General features: G+C 43.8%; 1 protein-coding gene across 7 annotated transcripts; it reads left to right on the top strand.

Moving 5' to 3' along the window:
* The first annotated feature begins 246 nt into the window (after positions 1-246).
* LOC137287032 (uncharacterized) lies at positions 247-22,856 on the top strand. 7 transcript variants are annotated; one of them, XM_067819140.1, is made up of 8 exons: positions 260-335; positions 4,148-4,261; positions 12,084-12,218; positions 12,397-12,640; positions 13,013-13,142; positions 17,195-17,324; positions 17,824-17,963; positions 20,203-22,856. In XM_067819140.1, exons 4-8 carry the CDS (start codon positions 12,451-12,453, stop codon positions 20,339-20,341), a joined length of 729 nt encoding a protein of 242 aa, XP_067675241.1. In that variant the 5' UTR covers positions 260-335; positions 4,148-4,261; positions 12,084-12,218; positions 12,397-12,450; the 3' UTR covers positions 20,342-22,856. The 7 variants fall into 7 exon arrangements, with proteins under 7 accessions (XP_067675237.1, XP_067675236.1, XP_067675241.1 ...); XM_067819136.1 differs by lacking the exons at positions 4,148-4,261; positions 12,084-12,218 and having other exon boundaries at positions 247-331; XM_067819135.1 differs by lacking the exons at positions 4,148-4,261; positions 12,084-12,218 and having other exon boundaries at positions 253-335.
* The last annotated feature ends 761 nt before the right edge of the window (positions 22,857-23,617 follow it).

Consider the following 23,617-nt stretch of genomic DNA (forward strand, 5'->3'; position numbering starts at 1 on the left):
TGGGTGAAAATAAAACGTGAGAACGCAGCAAAACATAGTGCATTGAATTTATCATTGTTTTGATAACGTTTAATGTACATGTACACATTTAATTATGTGTCATGGTTTAAGTCGGTTAGACCACTCGGACCTTGGCGTCTAATCGTTGAAGTTGTTAGTTAGATCACGAGGCGCGTAGCTAACTAACAACTTCAACGATTAGACGCCAGGTCCTCGTGATCTAACCTATACATAATAAAGGGAGGGAACTCTGACAGCCATAGCCGCATTGACTAGCCGGCGGTCGGCACGAAGCGGGTGCCGACTTTCCTCTGACACACCTCGGTGCAAGGCAGGTTCGATAATAATTCCCTTTTGTTAATTTCATGGTTATAACACACGCGCTCATGTCTGTGCGAGAATTAGATTGCGAGATTGTTCAGGGGGACCATCTCAGACGCATCATATTTAATTAACATGTTCAGTCCTCTCACAGACACGGGAGTCGGGCGGGGGGTGGGGGTTATAATTGTTAAAATACGTTTTGGACAGCCATGGACGTTGGGTGATATGTGGAATTGGAGGAGTGACATCGGGATATGGAGGTGAGAGAGGTATTGGGATATAGGGGTGGTACTGGGCTATGGGAAGTGGCATTGGGATCTGTGGAGCGGAATGGGGATATGGAGGTGGCGAGTGTATTGCCACATGGAGGAGGGAATTGAGTGTCGTTGAGATGTGGAGGTAGGGAGCGGTATTGTGTCGCGGAGGTGAAGAGTAACATTGGTATATGGAGGTGGAGAGTGGTATTGGAATATGGGAGTCGTATTGGGGTAGAGAGGTGGGGAGTGGTATTGGGATATGAGAGTGGTATTGGGATATGGGAGCGGGGAGCGGTATTGGGATATGGAGATGGGGAGTAGTATTGGGATATGGAGATGGGGAGTAGTATTGCGAGATGGATCGGGAGAGTAGTATTGGGATATGGATGTTGGGAGTGGTATTGGGATATGGAGATGGGGAGTAGTATTGGGATATGAAGATGGGGAGTAGTATTGGGATATGGATCTGGAGAGTAGTATTGGGATATGAATGTTGGGAGTGGTATTGGGATATGGAGAGTAGTATTGGGATACGGGTGTGGTATTGGGATATGGGAGCGGGGAGCGGTATTGGGATATGGAGATGGGGAGTGGTATTGGGATATGGATATTAGGAGTGGTATTGAGATATGATTTTGGGGAGCGGTATTGGGACAAGGGAGGAGTATTGAAATATTGATGTTTGGGAGCGATTTGGGGATATGGAGATGGGGAGGGATATTTTATATGGCGATGGGGAGTAGTATTTGGATATGGATGTGGGGAGTGGTATTGGGATGTGGATGAGAGGAGTGGTATTGGGATATGGGGAAGCTGAGGGATATGGATTTGGGGAGTGGTACTGGGATGTGGAAGTGGGGAGTGGTATTGAGATGTGGAGGTGGGGAGTAGTATTGGGATATGGAGATGGGGAGGGATATTGGGATATTTCGATGGGGAGTGGTATTTTGATATGGATGATGAAGGGATATTGAGATATGAAGATATGGAGAGGATATAACGATGCGGAGTGGTATTGGGGTATGTTGTTGGGAAGAGGTATTGGGATCTGGGAGTGGTCCTGGGATATGGAGATGGTGAGAGGTATTGGGATATGGATGTTAGAAGTGGTATTTCGATATGATGTCAAGAGTGGTATTGGGGTATGATGTTGGGGAGTGGTATTGGGATAGTAATGTTGGGAAGCGGTATTGGGATATGGAGATGGGGATGGATATTGGGATACGGCGACGAGGAGTAGTATTTGGATGTGGATGTTGGGAGTGGTATTGGGATATGGAGATGGGGATGGGTATTGGGATATGGATGTTGGGTAGTGGTATTAGGATATGGGGAAGCTGAGGGATATTGGGATATGAATTTGGTGAGCGGTATTGGAATATGGCAATGGTGAGTGGTATTGGGATATAACGATGGGGAGAGGTATTGGGATATGATGTTGGGAAGAGGTATTGGGATATTGGAGTGGTACTGGGATATGGAGATGGGGAGTGGTATTGGGATATGGATGTTAGGAGTGGTATGGGGATATGATTTTGGGGAGCGGTATTTTGATATGGAGATGGGGAGTGGTATTGGGATATGATGTTGGGAAGAAGTATTGGGATATGGGAGTAGTACTGGAATATGGAGATGGGGAGTGGTATTTGGGATATGATGTTGGGGAGTGGTATTGGGATGTGGAGATGGGGAGGGATATTGGGATATGGCGAATGGAAGTGGTATTGGAATATGGATGTTTGGGAGTGGTATTGGGATGTGGATGTGGGAGTCGTATTGGGATATGGAGGTGGGGGGTGGTACTGGAATATGGAGGTGGGGAGTGGTACTGGGATATGGGTTATGATGTGATTTTTATTCGGGTGTGGATGGTGGTATGGGACGTGGGTTGTGGTATGGGGTAGTGGTAGTATGACCGGGTGTAAAAAGACTTGGAGTCAACTTTGTGTGTATACTCTTTTAATGTTGTGACCACCCTACTATACAGTGCACAACCCTGTGTACCTAGAAGAATCCACGAATCCGTTGGTATTTGACCAGATGGTGGCCACATGAATGCATGCAAACACTAAGTGGCGGGCACAGCACTTGAACTTGGACAGAGCCCCAGTTTACCCAGCTGTGAATGGGTAGCTCGTAAGGATGGGTATGCCACATTAACTTGGTACGCTTAATGGCTGCAAAGGTAGTATGGTCCCCAGGGAGTTGAGAATGAAAAAATGGCCGCTGAGATTGACATTCATGGAGCGATCGAAAACAGCGTCCTTGAGCTGGCTAGTGAGAGGAGATATTTAAAGTTGTACAACATAACCATAGTGAGAGGAGATATTTAACGTTGTACAACACGACTATTGAAAGAGGAGATATTTAACGTTGTACAACACGACTATTGTGAGGGGAGATATTTAACGTTGTACAACACGACTATTGTAAGGGGAGATATTTAACGTTGTACAACATAACCATAGTGAGAGGAGATATTTAACGTTGTACAACACGTCTATTGTAAGGGGAGATATTTAACGTTGTACAACACGACTATTGTGAGAGGAGATATTTAACGTTGTACAACAAGACTATTGTGAGGGGAGATATTTAACGTTGTACACACGACTATTGTAAGAGGAGATATTTAACGTTGTACAACACGTCTATCGAGAAAGGAGATATTAAACGTTGTACAACACGTCTATTGTGAGAGGAGATATTGAACGTTGTACAACACGTCTATTGTGAGAGGAGATATTCAACGTTGTACAACACGACTATTGTGAGAGGAGATATTGAACGCTGTACAAAACGTCTATTGTGAAGAGAAAGAAAAAAGCGAAACAGTGAGGCGGAACATATGTAGTGAGTCGGACAGATTTGGCTGGAGCGAGGGAACGAGTAAACTATGACGAAATCATTAGTTGTTACTGAACTTGTGAGTGTTCTGTTATAAACAACCGTTGTCGTGCACTCAGCACTCACAGCCAGGAGAGACGGGCGACGGAGCGGGTGGTGATCAACTCCTGTTGACCAGTACACGCACGCACGGACGCACGCACGCACGCACGGACGCACGCACGTTCATGAAACAATGTCCTGTGAACACCACACCACATGCAGGAACCTAAGGCAAGTCTATGTACTAATCCACCAGCACATGGTGAAGCAAACAGAAGCCGCTTGCCATTTTTGGTTGAACGTGGAAGGCGGCAGTAGCGGCAGCAGAGTGGTATAGCTGTGTATTGCTGGCTGAACAAGGGGACTAAACCTCCCCAACGCAGGTGATCTAGCCCGGTGTTCATGTGAGTTACATAATCCATCTGTGTAGGAATCTAGCGGATCTGGCCACCAAGGTAAGACTGGGATACTGGAGACATTTGTTGGTGTGAGTGTTATCAGCTCGGTGTTCATTGGGTATGGCATCTGGTACGGCAAACGACAGTAGAAGAATGTCTGTGAAGGATATGGCTGTGGAAGCAATGATGCATGTAGCATGGTGGTTGTGCGAATTGTTGTACTGGCTGTAATCTCAATGGGGTTATAGGAAACACGATATGAACCTCTCTGTCATGCAGTACACGACTAGACGACCGTGTATCCGGATGATCACAAACGCCCCTTGATGGTCAAGTTGTCTCCAAGAAGACACCTAACCATCCACCCGATCGACCTTGCCCTGGAAAGTAAAGGTCAGCGTTAGGTTATGACCTGTTCTATACATTCTGTCAATATGTTTCGATTAAACACTTCTTCTCATTTGTGGGTGCCAGGTTGAACGTGTTTCATGACGTATTTCATTTGAGACAGTCTGACAGGCGATGTGTATGTTTGTGTCTGTTACTGTCTGTGTGCCCGTGTCTGTTTATGTACATGTCCGTGTGTGCCTTGCCTTTCTGTGTGTGTCTCTGTGTCTGTCTTTCTGTCTGTTTCTCTCTGTCTAAGTCTGTCTCTCTGTATATGTCTACCTGTGCCTCTGTGTGTCTGTGTGTGTGTTCCTGTCTGTGTAGGCCTCTGTCTGTGTGTGTCTCTGTGCATTTTGTGTGCAATGTTTCATTGAAGTATCTCCAGTGATGGAGCAATCAATACACACAGCTTCATGAAACAATGCCATACACACATCGTCATACACACATCATGAAACAATGTCATCCAGCAATTTCATACACAACGTCATACATACCACGTCATGGAACAATGTCATACACACAACGTCATACACAGAACTTCATGCAGCAGTGTCATACCTCATCATGCAACAATATCATGCAGCTGCGTCAGAAACCAAATAATACAACATTGCCATGGAACAATGACATACAACAGTTTTCTACAACGTCATACAATAATGTGATACACACGTTACTACAATGTCATGCAACAATGTCGTACAGCACTGTCACACAACAGTATACACACATCTTGCAACAATGACATATACACGTCGTTAAACATACTACGTTATACACACAATGCCGAACATAAGATGTACTACAGCAATGTCATGCACACGATGTCTCCCAAGTATGCCCTTCATAGACATAGAGAAGTTGAGTTAAACTGATACCTGATCTAAGTCATCGTTGGTAATTCTCAAACTTAAACCTAATTCACATTTCTCATTAGGTTTATGTACGTCATAAAATATTGTATACTTTGTCGACCCTAAAACTTGGTTCCACTAGAAGATCTATACTATACTATACTATACTATACTATACTATACTAACTGGGGAGGAATTTGAAGGTTTGTTATAGGTTCCCTACATCCTCTATCTTATGTTCACCTTACTGCATGCTCTTGCTCACAATCGTCTATTCTCTACAATGTGTGTAATCTTCACTATCCTCTATTCACTATGAAGTGTACCTTCCTCTGCATTATCTTCATAATGTTCGCCTTGCTGTATGCACCCTCTATTCACTATCCTCTATGCATCTTCCCCCCGTTATATTATCGATGTTAATCTGGTTGTATACACTATCCTGCATTCACTTGAATTCCCTGTACTCACCGTGTTGTCTACAGTTGCATGTATTCACCGTGTTGTCTACAATTGCGTGTATTCACTATCTTAATTGTCTACAGTTGCATGTTATCACTGTGTTGTCTACAGTTGCATGTATTCACCGTGTTGTCTGCAGTTGCATGTATTCACAGTTTTGTTTACAGTTGCATGTTATCATTGTGTTGTCTGCCGTTGCAGGCATTCACTCTGCTGTAGACGCCATTAATATTGACCAATAGGTACCCGGCACTGGTCCTGTCAAGCGTGTGGAAAATGAACTCAATATCGATCACATCTGGGAGGCGTCCTTGACCTGGGCATGCATGAGTGGCAGAAGGAATGTGTAGATGTGTGTGTTGAGCTTAGAGTTGATGAATACAGGTGATCGAGGTGGCCGGCATCTTCGAGTGTTAGGAGTGTGTGACCTGAACAGCTCCAGAGCGGCCAGAACACATCGCCTTACACACCCAGTACACACAGGATACTACACTCAGGTCAGTGAATGTTTTCTAGTACACACATGTTGGTTAATACACACGCACCTGCTCACACAGGTTCTTACACCAGTCCCCGTTTACAATACAGAACACACAGCTCATAGTCGCCAGAGTTATCTTCCCATGGACAAGAATATAGTACCATAACATGTGTGTAGTAGTGGATTATCAGCGTAATTTCTCCTATATGATTACAAGACGAGTAACGGTGATATACCAGATGGTTCAAGTCATGGTCGTGCTGGCAATGACAACCATTGCGATGACTGTGTTGTAATGAATGTGTATGCTGCCCTATATTCGGCACCAATCTATTCCCAGAGGTCTATTGTAATCAGATGTCGCAGATGTTTCAGCAGCTTCCGCTGTAAATAGCAACAGCATCCACGCTGAGCTCCTGCACAAGCAGGGTGGAGCCAAGGTTGGCGTATTCATTCACTTAGTCAGCGGCATTCCACCACCTGCCTCAACTGCTGTACTGCAGTATCGGTGTTGGGGAGCCAAAAGCTGGACACCCTATACAGGAACTCACTCCGGTGTATGTTCAGTTTCATTAAGTCACATATATCCCAGTATATATGTTATATCTCTCGTAATAGTGCAGAAAACAAGACACTATAGTCGGTTATGTCCCAGTGTGTGCTGTATGTCTCGTAATAGCGCAGTAAACAGGACACTACATAGTCAGTTATATCCCAGCTGGTGGATGTTGTATCTCCCGTAGTAGTGCAGTAAACAAGACACTATGTAGTCGTTTATATCCCAGTGTATGCTGTATGTCTCGTAACAATGGAGGAAACAGGACACTATGATCAGTTATATTCCAAACTGGTGGATGTTGTATCTCTCGCAATAGTGCAGTAAACAAGACACCATACAGTCAGTTATATCCTGTGTATGCTGTATTTCTCATAATAGTGCAGTAAACAGGACACTGTGGTCATTTATATCCCAGTCTATGAGATATCCCGTCTAGTCCCGTAATACCGCCAAGGTTATTCATATGCCGTAGTACCATCCAAGTCAAAACATTGATTACAGGCTTGTTTCCTGTTTACTGCGTTCCAGTCATATTGCGCAAACGAGTGCGATAACCAGTCCAGAATGTTTAGACTAACTTATTTAACTGGATGTATAAATGTTAAAGTATGATTTGATGCGACTAAGCACTTGCATATTACATCTCTGAGCTCCTTCTAACCCTTGCAACATATCGTACAACGTGCACTGTCGTACAGTGAGCTGTGGCAAACGGAAACCAGGATATCGTGGAAATCTCAAAACGAGACTCTGCCGCTGAAAACTTTTGGCGGTCTGGTACGGAAATGATCGATATCAGGCTCATTGTGCGTTACAGAACTACACTGAATAAGCGCAAAAAAACACATAACTGGTGTAACCAGTAGGCCAGATGCATTGTGAATAATACAATTATACGACCTCATCAAACTGGGGCAGTGTTTGATTTCTTGTATAATTAGTTAAGGTATGCTGCCTAAACCTCGACATAGAATATACACATATGGTGTTACTAAAGTTTAAAATTTAAATTCATTTGTAAAACCTATTTCTCGTGAAACAAGGAATTTGAATTCAGTGTAACCAGAGTTGTATGTTCACTTGAACACGAGACAATTCGGATCGGCTGAAAAGTAGGGCATTGTTTGAGTAGGTTAATGGGACTCATGTTTCGGTATGACTTACTACTAACCTCATAAAATCGTCTACTAAATAGTAATGCTGTGTGTGTGTGTGAGTGTGCGTGCGTGTGTGTGTGTGTGTGTGTGTGTGTGTGTGTGTGTGTGTGTGTGTGTGTGTGTCTTAATCGTCGTACTATCGTAATATCATCCAGTATATACTTTTATCGTAATACTGTCTGGTATATACTTATATTTTGATACTGTCTACACAATGCTACTACCGTAATATCAACCAGCAGATACTTATATCGTAATACTGCCTGGTATATACTTACACTGTAATGTCCTCTAATATATTCTTATATCGTAATACGGTATAGTATATTCTTATACCGTCTATACCGCCTAATAACGTAATAATGCCAATATAGTCTTACTGTAATACCATCTACTTACTAAAAAAACCCAAAACACCATCTAGTATATACTCATATTGTAATACCGCTTATTCAGTAATATTGTGCAGTATATAGTTATGTCATAATGTGATCTACATGGTATAGAGAAGGCGACATTAGGCCCGTAGTGTAAACAGCTAGTGTTAGTATGAGGGTGTTCCATAGCACTTGTATGCACGTGCGTCTTCCAAAGTGCATACACAGCATACAAATGTGTCATAGTAGAGTTCCGCGCTAGCTGTATATGGGGAGAAGTTTCCCCTCATTATACCACATGCCAACTATCACAGTGAGCTGCGCATGGCGATCCCAGGCTGGAGTTTTTAATAGATGTCCCATTTTCTCATGGCATGCAAAGAAGCTGAAGAGAATAAGCACAGACTTTGCCTTACGTGCGTTGCTTTTAAATGTGTGCATTAATTCCTGAAAATCAGTCGTCACAATTTTCAGCTGTCGCAGTATCCCCTGACGACTATTTACCAGTGCGTCCTTTATGGTAGACATACGAAACAGTGGTCAACATGTACAATTAAGATACAGGGAATACAGGTGTCGATCTGCCCCAAGACATGACACGTCTGACAACATGGTCTCTCCCCAACTTTTACACAAACCAACCATCCTCGATAAGTCGGGGCTCATCCGAGTTCTATGCTTGGCAAGTGACTCAAGCTGGGCAAGGTGTCTGTCATACAATACACTTGTTGTAAACAAGCCGTTAAAGGTATCTCTTCCACCCGTGTCGAACTTGGTGGGCAAATAGCCTGGACATGAACCAGCTGACTACTCAACTCAGTATAGCGGTATCCATGCCTGCATGCATCCAATAATCAAAGAATTCGTATTTATATAGCTGTCACTGATATTTCAGTGCCACGCAGACCAACTCGCCTGACGGGAATGGTGTCTTGCTCATCAGTAAGGCGCCCCCCCCCCCCTCCCCCTCCACACACACGCACTCACACACATGTGCACACACTACACGTCACGTGACTGTTACGGCAGCTGACAGGGCGTTTCCACTTAAATCTGGCCATAAAAGGTAGTGTTGAGTGCCCACATGAGGTTTATATAATCATGTATGTGTGAGTGTCTGTTTCGCGTAGCTTGTAAGACCAAGGTAAGTGCTGTTCGGACATACCTCCAGGTGCTATATGCATGTATAGATCAGCATTGTTTTACACGATACATGGGTCTGCGGTGTGTGTGGGTAAACATAGATCTGGGTCAAGTATATACAGTTGGTATTTACATATCTCCGCTACCGCTGCAGTAGTCTAGAAGCTGGGAAGGAGGCACTGATGTGTGAGACCGACTACAACGCGACATCTTCTACAGTCAGGAGACGAGCCCGTGCACTGATCAAACACTGCACCACGTGAACGCCCGCGCCTAGCTTGGCATATATGTAGAAAGTACTTCAGCGGTGTGGTGTCTCTATTCTAGGATTGTCCTGCGGTATTGAAGCGGACAAACGCTTATTATAATCACATTTCCGCTGGTGACATATGCTTGCAGTAACAAACTGCTAACCTTGTCCCCAGCAGTAGCGCGGAGACGACGACTAGAGCGGAACGGATACGCCGACATCGAGCGTCGCCTTTCCTTCACTCTTCAGATTCTCACGGCACTGGAGTCTCAGGTGCATTGACTGTACGCTACATACAGACATGTACTTGCACTAACTTTACGCTACATAGCAACATGCATGTGCTTTCACTGAATGTATGTTACATAGATACATGTGCTTGCATAGCCTGTATGTTTCATAGATACATGTGCTTGCATTGCCTGTATGTTACATTGATACATGTGCTTGCATTGCCTGTATGTTACATAGATACATGTGCTTGCATTGCCTGTATGGTACATAGATACATGTGCTTGCATTGCCTGTATGTTACATAGATACATGTGCTTGCATTGCCTGTATGGTACATAGATACATGTGCTTGCATTGCCTGTATGTTACAGAGATGAGTATGTGACTGTATGGTGCAAGCAGAGAGACATGTACGTGTATCACATGTTCAACGGTTAAATAACGATAAACAGGATACTTTTTTATCGTTGACTGATCACGTAGTCTATGTGAACTGATGGGTTTGTCCGTAATCTCACACTCCCGCGTCACCGTCAGCAGCAGTGTCTCAACCTGACTACGAATGTTTTATGCCACGGTCTGTCTGCGACCCAACTTCACTCAGCTGAGTAATACCAGCCATGCGGCTGGCGGGCGGAACACGAGTGGGTAGTCGAACTGTGCCTGCACGGAGTGAGAGCATATTTCTGCTAGGTGCGGAGAGTCGGGGAGCAAGGCAGCAGTTGAACAAGTTGTCTGTCGCACCCTTATCCGTCTAAATCTGTCTGAGTATACAGAAATCTGTAAAACAATCTTCTACTGGACAGCTTAGCTGTAAGTATCGGTGCTTCGCACGAGTGCAATGGTTTAGATATCACCTTTACTATTAACATGTCCGTGTTTATACAGGTAGGCTGTCAAAAAGTAATGAGCCTAACTATATTCTCGATGTCCAATGTTTGTAAAGTTACCATTTTATTCTAAAGGGATCATTAGCAAAAGTTTCTCATTTGTGTGCAATGCGGTTGACGAGATATGAATCATCGCAATCTAATTGTGTATAATTATGTATAATATTTGTATAATATTTGTATAATATTTGTAAAATAGTGAAGTAATATGTAATAGTATACTATAGTAGAATAGTAAAAATATGTCATTTGTTACCTGTTGGATAATGGTATGTAATCAACTAATACCATATGAAGTATGTCCTGAATGGTTTTGAATGTTTTCCCGTCATAATCAACAGGCAAAGATTGAGTTTACTTGATTTAGATTTACACAGGGGATGTTTCTGTTGTTTTTTGTAGGACACCCCCACTTTGACCTTTCACAAACATTGTTTCCAGATATTCAAACTGTCACTGCTTACAATGTATTGGGAGCTGACACTTGTGTGACCGTTCAGCCTTTATATTAAACCCTGGCGCCATGTATGAATAGTGTAAACATTAGAATCACTTGTGTGCTTATGATGAAGTCATCTGGAAGGGGGCGATTAGTGTCTCCAAAACAAGCTCTTTCAGTAAACATGAATTGGAGAGTCGCTTTAACAAGCGATAGTAGTTTCAAATTAATATTCTCTTTAATATATACGTTTGATTTTTTGCTGACTGCTGCTTACCTCAGACACACAAAATGTATCTTGCATATTTTGTTTCCTGAAGCGTGTTACGCAAGTAATTGCAGATTTTGTGTTTTGGGGGCACGAAGTTAAAACGTCAATCAAAGTGGGGATTGTGAGGCTGGTACATAGCAAAGCAATTTGCTTGAGGTTGACAGATATTATGTAGAAAACTAAACATGAAAACAGCTGCATCTATTTCATTGTCTTGGGGAGGATCACTACTTTTTGACATCCCCTCGTACATTGCAATCACATCAGCATGGTTCTGTGTTGAGATATGACGACAGTCCACACCTTGCCGTCAGGTGTCGAAATTGGGTCAAGATGTGTGCTTTCAACTTCATCCAGATGAACTCGGAGAATCTATAACAAACTGTTTCTCATCTACAAACAACTTGCCTGATCTGCCGGTGCCTACACATGCCCGTGCCTACACCTAACTGCCTGTGCCTATACCTAGCTGTGTGTAATCTGCCTGTGTATGCATATATCTGTGTCTAATCTGCCTGTGTCTGCTGCTGTCTGTGTCTAATCTGCCTGTAAACCTGCTGCTGTATGTGTCTAATCTGCCTGTGTCTGCTGCTGTCTGTGTCTAATCTGTCTGTGCATACATCTCCGTGTAATCTGTATCTACATCTATCAGTGTCTAATCTGCCTTTGTCTGCATATAGCTGTGTCTTTTTTGCTTATATCTACAGCTCTCTGTGTCTAATCTGCCTGTATCTACAGCTCTCTGTGTCTAATCTGCTTAACCTACAGCAGCCTGTACTGCACTTCCATCAACTTTATCCTCTTGTCACTGTCGTTTCTGCTGTCAGTGATGTTTTAACACAGTGAGTACAACTATGATTGACATAAATCTACCCACCTACCTATATATTTTTCTGTTCCACTAACTACACGTATCTCAGTCTAACTATATTTACATTGGCGGTGCTTTATGTTCTGAGAAGCATCCTGTATAATCAATGTCATACTTCCGGTATTCAAAGCGTTTCGTTTGAATTCCAGGCCCAGAGTTACAGAGCAAGAGACTGTTGTTGCACCTGAGGATAGACACACTTGATGATGTTGAACATTGTTCTGGCTGTGACAGTAGCTCTGCTGCCACGTGTAACCTCCCAGTACAGATCCTCCGACCCCCGGGTGTGGCACGTGAACCAATATCCCGATCCTTGGTGGTTCCCCGAGCAGTGTAACCGTGACAACAAGTCGGCTGTCTGTGATCCTAATGGCATCATCACCAAACAACAAGGTTAGCAAACATGGTCCCAAACAGACGATTGACTGAACAGGGCCCAGTACAGATAGGATTCCAGTGGAGTCATCAGACCAAATAAGGTTTGATAGGGACTGCGGACGGGGTAGACTTTGGGTGGAGTCAACCAACCAAACAGGCGAAGCAACCTGATGTTAAAGAGATCATCACTTTCATACTAGCTACCCTGTTCCCCTTCAATGTGCTGCACTTACTGCTTTGTCCCAAGTTCGACACTCGGTCTGTTGGTACTATTTCCTTTAATGCTTGTCCATTATAAAACTGCAGCTGACTGCAAGTAATTTCCTAATAAGTATCCCTTTGCTTATTTCTTTATCTGATCTGACTCATGTGGATTGTTTTTTTCAGCTAATGACATCGACCGGTTGATCGAAGCTGTTGCTGTAGACACGCGGTGCCCATGCTACGACTGTGTGAGCAATCAACGTGGTTATGTCATTCGTGTGGCTCTCATGCATCAGATGGAAAACCTTCTGGAGTGAGTATACTGGATCCTGTGTCTCATCCTGGTCAGCTTCATGTGTCATTGTTTGTATCTGGTGCCACATGTTCAGTTCAGCTTCGACCAAGTTTAGCTATGACCGTGGTATTTGCCGTGTGAAAGCAGCCAGAGATTACCACTGTGTTTCCAGTGATAGAAAACCTAAGGTCCATGGTTTATAGCTAAAGACAGAGTGATCAGTGGTCAAATCTACTGACAAAATGACGTACGTCCAAGTTATGTATCTACCCACCAGAGTTAAAGAATCTGGGGATCTGGTACGGACAGTGTTGAGGTTGTGTATCTACCCACCAGAGTTAAAGAATCTGGGGATCTGGTACGACCAGTGTAGAGGTTGTGTATCTACCCACCAGAGTTAAAGAATCTGGGGATCTGGTACGGCCAATGTAGAGGTTGTGTATCTACCCACCAGAGTTAAAGAATCTGGGGACCTGGTACGGCCAGTGTTGAGGTCGTGTATTTACCGATTGTACGGCCAATGTTGAGGCTGTGTATTTACCGATAGTACGGCCAATGTTGAGGTCGTGTATTTACCGATTGTACGGCCAATGTTGAGGTCGTGTATTTACCGATTGTACGGCCAATGTTGAGGTCGTGTATTTACCGATTGTACGGCCAATGTTGAGGCTGTGTATTTACCGATTGTACGGCCAATGTTGAGGCTGTGTATTTACCGATAGTACGGCCAATGTTGAGGTCGTGTATCTACCGATAGGACTACCAATGTTGAGGTCGTGTATTTACCGATAGTACGGCCAATGTTGAGCCTGTGTATTTACCGATAGTACGGCAAATGTTGAGGTCGTGTATTTACCGATAGTACGGCCAATGTTGAGGCTGTGTATCTACCGATAGGACTACCAATGTTGAGGTCGTGTATTTACCGATAGTACGGCCAATGTTGAGGCTGTGTATCTACCGATAGGACTACCAATGTTGAGGTCGTGTATTTACCGATAGTACGGCCAATGTTGAGGCTGTGTACCTACCGATAGGACTACCAATGTTGAGGTCGTGTATTTACCGATTGTACGGCCAATGTTGAGGTCGTCTATTTACCGATAGTACGGCCAATGTTGAGGTCGTGTATTTACCGATTGTACGGCCAATGTTGAGGCTGTGTATTTACCGATAGTACGGCCAATGTTGAGGTCGTGTATTTACCGATTGTACGGCCAGTGTTGAGGTCGTGTATTTACCGATTGTACGGCCAATGTTGAGGCTGTGTATTTACCGATAGTACGGCCAATGTTGAGGCTGTGTATCTACCGATAGGACTACCAATGTTGAGGTCGCGTATTTACCGATAGTACGGCCAATGTTGAGGTCGTGTATTTACCGATTGTACGGCCAATGTTGAGGTCGTGTATTTACCGATTGTACGGCCAATGTTGAGGTCGTGTATTTACCGATTGTACGGCCAATGTTGAGGCTGTGTATTTACCGATTGTACGGCCAATGTTGAGGCTGTGTATTTACCGATAGTACGGCCAATGTTGAGGTCGTGTATTTACCGATAGGACTACCAATGTTGAGGTCGTGTATTTACCGATAGTACGGCCAATGTTGAGGCTGTGTATTTACCGATAGTACGGCAAATGTTGAGGTCGTGTATTTACCGATAGTACGGCCAATGTTGAGGCTGTGTATCTACCGATAGGACTACCAATGTTGAGGTCGTGTATTTACCGATAGTACGGCCAATGTTGAGGCTGTGTATCTACCGATAGGACTACCAATGTTGAGGTCGTGTATTTACCGATAGTACGGCCAATGTTGAGGCTGTGTACCTACCGATAGGACTACCAATGTTGAGGTCGTGTATTTACCGATTGTACGGCCAATGTTGAGGTCGTCTATTTACCGATAGTACGGCCAATGTTGAGGTCGTGTATTTACCGATTGTACGGCCAATGTTGAGGTCGTGTATTTACCGATAGTACGGCCAATGTTGAGGTCGTGTATTTACCGATTGTACGGCCAATGTTGAGGTCGTGTATTTACCGATAGTACGGCCAATGTTGAGGTCGTGTATTTACCGATTGTACGGCCAATGTTGAGGCTGTGTATTTACCGATAGTACGGCCAATGCTGAGGCTGTGTATCTACCGATAGGACTACCAATGTTGAGGTCGTGTATTTACCGATAGTACGGCCAATGTTGAGGTCGTGTATTTACCGATTGTACGGCCAATGTTGAGGTCGTGTATTTACCGATTGTACGGCCAATGTTGAGGCTGTGTATTTACCGATAGTACGGCCAATGTTGAGGTCGTGTATTTACCGATTGTACGGCCAATGTTGAGGCTGTGTATTTACCGATAGTACGGCCAATGTTGAGGTCGTGTATTTACCGATAGTACGGCCAATGTTGAGGCTGTGTATCTACCGATAGGACTACCAATGTTGAGGTCGTGTATTTACCGATAGTACGGCCAATGTTGAGGTCGTGTATTTACCGATTGTACGGCCAATGTTGAGGTCGTGTATTTACCGATTGTACGGCCAATGTTGAGGCTATGTATTTACCGATAGTACGGCCAATGTTGAGGTCGTGTATTTACCGATTGTACGGCCAATGTTGAGGCTGTGTATTTACCGATAGTACGGCCAATGTTGAGGCTGTGTATTTACCGATAGTACGGCCAATGTTAATGTTGTGGATGTATTGTTTGAAATCAGCCATCTCCCTCCTCGCGAGGAACAGAGCCAACATAGATATCACCTTCTCCACGTCAATTGCAACCCTTCACAAACAACCCTTCTATTTTTGTACCCAAGTGCGTAGCATATTTACTCCGTCAGCTGCAGGGCTGCGGGAAGCCCATCCTTGCAGAACAGGTTCAGAATTTGTATATATAAGACGATCAATGTGCACATGATCAGGTCGTGTCACCACATCACTTTCCCAACACCTACAGTCCAACCCACCACTACTTCTCTACATCCAGCCAGCGCCTGTTGTCCTTCGAATTTTCGAAGCTCTCTCAGCGTAAAGATAGTCGTAAGTGCCCCACATTAACACTAAATTACGATTTTCTTAACGCTAAGACATCTTCGGCAATCTAGGCCCATGAAATCAGTGACAATAATAGTAATACTAATGACGTCCACCGACAGGGTTGGATGAAAAAACAAAAACAGCATATGATGATGAAATGCTCCTGCCACTAGATGACTAGGAACCAGTCTGTTGTACTATAGTCAGGTGATTATATCACGTAATAGTCTGTCGCTGTCGATGAGATGGTGCCTCGTGTTGTTTGAGGTGGATGAAACAGACGGCAGTAAGTCGTGTAGTGAGCATCATGAGGGAGCACGCCCACGTTGGTGTGAGAGTCACTCATTAAAACAAGAATCATCAGAAGATGACATACCTCCCCGGCCATCACATATTTGAAAGGACAAACCATCTGATGCTTTTAAGACAAAGATTGAATCGTTTCCATAGCAGTCCTGAAAAATATAAATGTCATATATCTATAGACAGCAAAAGGCACCACTTCAAGATCTGTGTCATATATCTGCCAAGATCTACTAAAAGATATTTTGAAGTTTTTGATTTGTACTCCGGAAACAAAACCCATCCCTCCCTTTTCAAACTAAGTACGAATCGTTTCCATGGAAAACACACACTGTTAAGGTACACTGTGGCTAGGTCCACTGTTATGGCACACTATGGCTAGGTCAACTGTTATGACACACTATGGCTAGGTTCACTGTTACGGCACACTATGCCTAGGTCCACTGTTATGGCACACTATGGCTAGGTCCACTGTTACGGCACACTATGCCTAGGTCCACAGTTATGGCACGCTGTGGCTAGGTCCACTGTTATGGCACGCTGTGGCTAGGTCCACTGTTATGGCACGCTGAACCACCGTTTAGATGAGGACGCATGTTATGGTACTTTTCTGGCTAGAAGCAGGTCAATTTTGCGCCTATGCTCGAGATGAGAGTCAGCGCCACCTTACGACGGGGACACAGTCAGCGATCCTGAAGTAACAGGTCCGTACTCTCTGTTCCAGGGAAGATGGGGAAATCATGGAAAGACTGAAGAACGCTCGCCTGTTCGCTTACCTCCTCACAAAGAGATGGAAACTGACTGGCAACTGTAACGAAACGGTCCTAATCGTTTACTCCAAGGCCGACAACGTGGTACGTCATCGTAGTAAATCAGTGATACATATCGAGGGAATGGGACATGCATATGTGCATGTATTTAAACAATACAGGTTAGATCACTGATATTATATTGGTTAGATGATGTATTGGTTAGATAAAATATCGGTGGTTGGTGTCTGTTACCCATTTTTGTTATCATTAATGTGTTGGAAAATACTTTCATAAAATATTCTACGTACCCGTGAGGATCCGGGTTAGAATTGCCGTAAGAAGCGACCAACGGGATCGGGTGGTCAGACTCGCTGACGTGGTTAACACATGTCATCGGTTTCCAATTGCGGTGATCGATGCTAATGCTGTTGATCACCGCATTGTCTGGTCCAGACACGATTATAAACAGACCGCCGCCATATAGCTGGAATATTGCTGAGTGCGGCGTAAAACTCAACTCACTCACTCCAAGGTAGAATGCGTCTCCATCATACTTGTGAAAAAAGGCTTGGCGTAGACGATGTCGTTGTTTATGCTCCAGCTGTACACAATGACGGGCACATCAGCAGGCAGAGCTTTGAAAGACAACCTGATTGTGGAGATCTCGGTCGATGTGAGGCCTTTCTTTGATGACGAGGATACAATCGCCGAGGGAATCAAGGAGATGATTAAACGATACAGGTAAGAAAATACGTTAGACGTTAGAGAGTAAAATGTTGCTGTGAAGTCACTGGGATACGTCAGACAGTAGTACGTTACCGTGATGTCACTGAGATACGACAGACAGCATTACGTTACCGTGAAGTCACTGGGATACGTCAGACAGTAGTACGTTACCGTGATGTCACTGGGATACGTCAGACAGTAGTACGTTACCGTGAAGTCACTGAGATACGACAGACAGCATTACGTTACCGTGATGTCACTGAGATACGACAGAGAGCATTACGTTACCGTGAAGTCACTGGGATACGACAGACAGCATTACGTTACCCTGAAGTCACTGAGATACGACAGACAGCATTACGTTACCGTGATGTCACTGAGATACGACAGACAGCATTACGTTACCGTGAAGTCACTGGGATACGGCAGACAGCATTACGTTACCGTGAAGTCACTGGGATACGACAGACAGCATTACGTTACCGTGATGTCACTGAGATACGACAGACAGCATTACGTTACCGTGAAGTCACTGGGATACGACAGACAGCATTACGTTGCCGTGAAGTCACTGGGATACGACAGACAGCATTACGTTACCGTGAAGTCACTGGGATACGACAGACAGCATTACGTTACCGTGAAGTCACTGGGATACGACACAGACTATGAGGTTACTGCTACAAGGCAGCCTACATTACATTGTTGACACCATAACTAATGTTTGCTGTCGCTGTTACAGGGCAGTCTACATTACATTGTAGACACTATAGCTGATGTTTGCTGTCGCTGTTACAGGGCAGCCTACATTACATTGTTGACACCATAACTGATGTTTGCTGTCGCCGTTACAGGGCAGTCTACATTTCATTGTTGACACCATAGCTGATGTTTGCTGTCGCTTTTACAGTGCAGTCTACATTACATTGTTGACACCATAGCTAATGTTTGCTGTCGCTGTTACAGGGCAATCTACATTACTTTGTTGACACCATAGCTAACGTTGGCTGTCGCTGTTACAGGGCAGTCTACATTGCATTGTTGACACCATAGCTGATGTTTGCTGTCGCTGTTACAGGGCAGTCTACATTACATTGTTGACACCATGGCTAATGTTTGCTGTCGCTGTTACAGGGCAGTCTACATTACATTGTTGACACCATAGCTAATGTTTGCTGTCGCTGTTACAGGGCAATCTACATTACATTGTTGACACCATAGCTGATGTTTGCTGTCGCTGTTACAGGGCAGTCTACATTACACTGTTGACACCATAGCTAATGTTTGCTGTCGCCGTTACAGGGCAGTCTACATTACATTGTTGACACCATAGCTAATGTTTGCTGTCGCTGTTACAGGGCAGTCTACATTTCATTGTTGACACCATAGCTGATGTTTGCTGTCGCTGTTACAGGGCAGTCTACATTACATTGTTGACACCATAGCTAATGTTTGCTGTCGCTGTTACAGGGCAGTCTACATTACATTGTTGACACCATAGCTGATGTTTGCTGTCGCTGTTACAGGGCAGTCTACATTGCATTGTTGACACCATAGCTGATGTTTGCTGTCGCTGTTACAGGGCAGTCTACATTACATTGTTGACACCATGGCTAATGTTTGCTGTCGCTGTTACAGGGCAGTCTACATTACATTGTTGACACCATAGCTAATGTTTGCTGTCGCTGTTACAGGGCAATCTACATTACATTGTTGACACCATAGCTAATGTTTGCTGTCGCTGTTACAGGGCAGTCTACATTACACTGTTGACACCATAGCTAATGTTTGCTGTCGCCGTTACAGGGCAGTCTACATTACATTGTTGACACCATAGCTAATGTTTGCTGTCGCTGTTACAGGGCAATCTACATTACATTGTTGACACCATAGCTCATGTTTGCTGTCGCTATTACTGTGCAGTCTACATTACATTGTTGACACCACAGCCCATGTTTCCTGTCGCTGTTACAGGGCAGTCTACATTACATTGTTGACACCATAGCTAATGTTTGCTGTCGCTGTTACAGTGCAGTCTACGTTACATTGTTGACACCATAGCTAATGTTTGCTGTCGCTGTTACAGGGCAATCTACATTACTTTGTTGACACCATAGCCAACGTTTGCTGTCGCTGTTACAGGGCAATCTACATTACATTGTTGACACCATAGCTAATGTTTGCTGTCGCTGTTACAGGGCAATCTACATTACATTGTTGACACCATAGCTAATGTTTGCTGTCACTGTTACAGGGCTGTCTTCAAGAAAACCTACTCAAGGGCCGAGGCAGGCACTGGGTCATTCCATCGCGAGAGGGACAACTCAGCAGGGCTGGCTACTTTGTCTACAGTTTTATGTCTCTTTACGATGACAATGCTAATCTTCTCCTAACTTGATATTTCCACTCACTACTGTAACTGTGATGTAACTACAATAAGTCGCTACATACCATGCACTCCACACCACTCGGCTGTTTGGAGCTGACCTGTTTCACTCTCCACCCTGCCCAATACTTGCAGTCGTGTTCCAGTCACCAAGTCTTATACCTGCTGTCGTGCAGAAGCCACCAAGTCCTATACTTGCTGAAGTGCTGCAGCCACCAAGTTCTATACTTGCTGAAGTGCTGCAGCCACCAAGTTCTATACCTGCTGAAGTGCTGCAGCCACCATGTTCTCTACTTGCTGAAGTCCTGCAGCTACCACGTCCTCTACCTGCTGTAGTATTGCAGCCACCAATTCCTATGCTTGCAACATATGTTATATTTGTAATCATAATCAATTCCTATACTTGCTGAAGTGCAGCAGCCACCAAGTTCTATACCTGCTGCAGTCCTATATGTGTACTACTGTCGAAACTACCACAAGAGTGTAGTATTGTTATTGTAGTATCGTTGAAACGGTGTAAAGCCAACTGACTATATTTAGTCCGAGGGTGACCACAGTGACGGACACTGAATCACACATACACATGTTGTGACACACATACACATGTCACGTACCTAGACACACACAGATCTTACTTTCATAGACAAGCACACACAAATGTCACGTACCTAGACCTATACAGATCTTACTTTCATAGACAAGCACACATACACATGTCACGTACCTAGACCTATACAGATCTTACTTTCATAGACAAACACTCACAAATGTCACGTACCTAGACCTATACAGATCTTACTTTCATAGACAAGCACACACAAATGTCACGTACCTAGACCTATACAGATCTTACTTTCATAGACAAGCACACACAAATGTCACGTACCTAGACCTATACAGATCTTACTTTCATAGACAAGCACACACAAATGTCACGTACCTAGACCTATACAGATCTTACTTTCATAGACAAGCACACACAAATGTCACGTACCTAGACCTATACAGATCTTACTTTCATAGACAAGCACACACAAATGTCACGTACCTAGACCTATACAGATATCACGCACCTAGACATACACAAATGTCACGTATCTTGACACACACAGAGATGTCACGTACCTAGACACATACAGGTGTCACGTATCTAGACACACAAAGATGTTACGTTCCGAGACACATATACACAGATGTCACGCACCAAGACACACACAGATGTTACGTTCCGAGACACATATACACAGATGTCACGCACCAAGACACACACCGATGCTACGTTCCGAGACACATACACACAGGTGTCACGCACCTAGACACACACCGATGCTACGTTCCGAGACACATACACACAGGTGTCACGCACCAAGACACACACCGATGTTACGTTCCGAGACACATATACACAGATGTCACGTACCTAGACCCACGGGTAGTACCTACTTGCGCCAGTTACCCTATTATACTCCTATAGTCTATTGCAAATATTTATACCCAAAATAAGAATGATGCATTTTGTCCTTTTATGCGTACTTATTGGACTATAATAATATATTATTAAACAGACTGGCCTTACGCCTTGAGGTATCTGCTGTTTAGTGTGAGGACAATGCGGCTGTAAAGTGTGTCACCGACTTACTGGTGTCCTTGCTTTCACACTATTCATGTCTAATGCTCGGCGGGAAGGAGCTACAACAGGGAGAGATTGAGTATTATATGGTACGTGTATGTTATAACGAGATACATATTATGACAAAAGGAAAGTTCAACTTATTACCAACAAGTTGCAAAATGACCAGTGTGTTTTTGCCATGTCTGTTAACAATTGTGTGCGGGAAGGGACTCGCACACAATTGTTAACTCTTCAAAAATACGAACAGTTGTTTATGAATGATTTTTTAAGCATACTCAGGAAAGTATAATAATTCTTGGAACACAACGGTATATAATGCTGTGTGTACTGAACACAGATGATATTGCCTTTTACTTGGTGCTATAGTGTTCCTGTTGTTGTCATGCTGCAATGATATGCATAACGTCGGTATCTGTTGTATACAGCCCGTGATACATCTGGGATGATCTCAGCAACAGCAGCCGACGGACAAAGGAACTAGTAATGTCTTTTTTCATAAATTCAGATTGTTTTAGCAATTTGATATCTGTAAATGGTTTTGCTATTTATGTGTTTATTTTGGTGAGTGACGTATATTCAAGCTGGTATTACTGCCAGAGCGGTAATATTGCCTTGTAGGGAATAACATGTAGGGGCAGTGTGTCTCCCTCAAGTCAGATTATGCCTTGACCAGACATGCACCCCTGCCAAGATCTGCCTTGACAGGATACCCATCACAAGACCTTGACCACCTATACCGGACTGGCAGCGTTACCGACGGTCATCATGCATCTGTATATCGTGAACAGAATATATTGTCTTGTTCGAATTTGACTGTAATATTTCTATGTGGGAACTGTGTATAACAGAGTGAAGTCATTGTCAATAAACTCGTTGTTCTTATACCCAGCATGGGAGTAGTTTCTTGCAGTTTCCAGAGATAACAGTATGAAGATAGTGCTGTTGTTGTAGGAGAGTGGTTGATAAAATATTTATAGTCACTAGTAGTATTTTAAAAGTGTTGCAGTGGTCCATTTTCTTGCTGATGTAATTTGCAGGAACTGCTTGTACCAAAGCCCAGAATGTACTTGTCAAGCCGCAAGTAAGGTGGGCTGGCATGTAGCAAAGCTATGTAGCGAGTGCTATGTGAAAAGAGATGACATTGCGAGAATGCATACTTACATCCAAGGTTTCGAGCAAGTGCTTTTGGAAAACATGAGTGGCCAGCCACACTGCAATCAAACAATGAGTAGAGAGATCATCTACAGAACCCACACTGCAATCAAACGATGGGTAGAAAGATCATCTACAGAAACACGCAACAGGAAAACTACCACTGAGCGACTCAATGTATTACAATGTGGCGTTTCTCACTGATTGTACACTCACGTTCAAAGCAAAATACAATGACAACCGAGATTACCAAATTAAAATTAATGGGAAAGTTTTCTTAAATTTGGTGGAAAAACATCTGGTACCAACACTTTCTAGGAAACTCTTCACTGTTATAGACAATGCATGGCCAAGGTCGACCAAGGTGACTCTGCTTTGCTTGTCCTTCTGGAGTTGTCTGCAGCTTTTGACACAACTGACCATGAAATTCTTCTTGAACGTTTGCGGAAAGAATTTTGTTTGACCAATACAGTTCTTGAGTGGCTAAGGTCCTACCTT

This window comes from Haliotis asinina, chromosome 6, assembly GCF_037392515.1.
Source record: "Haliotis asinina isolate JCU_RB_2024 chromosome 6, JCU_Hal_asi_v2, whole genome shotgun sequence".
In the NCBI taxonomy this organism is placed as follows: Eukaryota; Metazoa; Mollusca; class Gastropoda; order Lepetellida; family Haliotidae; genus Haliotis; species Haliotis asinina.

Excerpts from the sequence above, each read along its gene's own strand:
- LOC137287032 (XM_067819136.1), top strand. The coding sequence starts at position 12,451 with ATGATGTTGAACATTGTTCTGGCTGTGACAGTAGCTCTGCTGCCACGT. Across the intron at positions 12,641-13,012 it reads CATCATCACCAAACAACAAG|CTAATGACATCGACCGGTTG; the intron begins GTTAGCAAACAT and ends TGTTTTTTTCAG. Across the intron at positions 17,325-17,823 it reads ACTCCAAGGCCGACAACGTG|CTGTACACAATGACGGGCAC; the intron begins GTACGTCATCGT and ends TTTATGCTCCAG.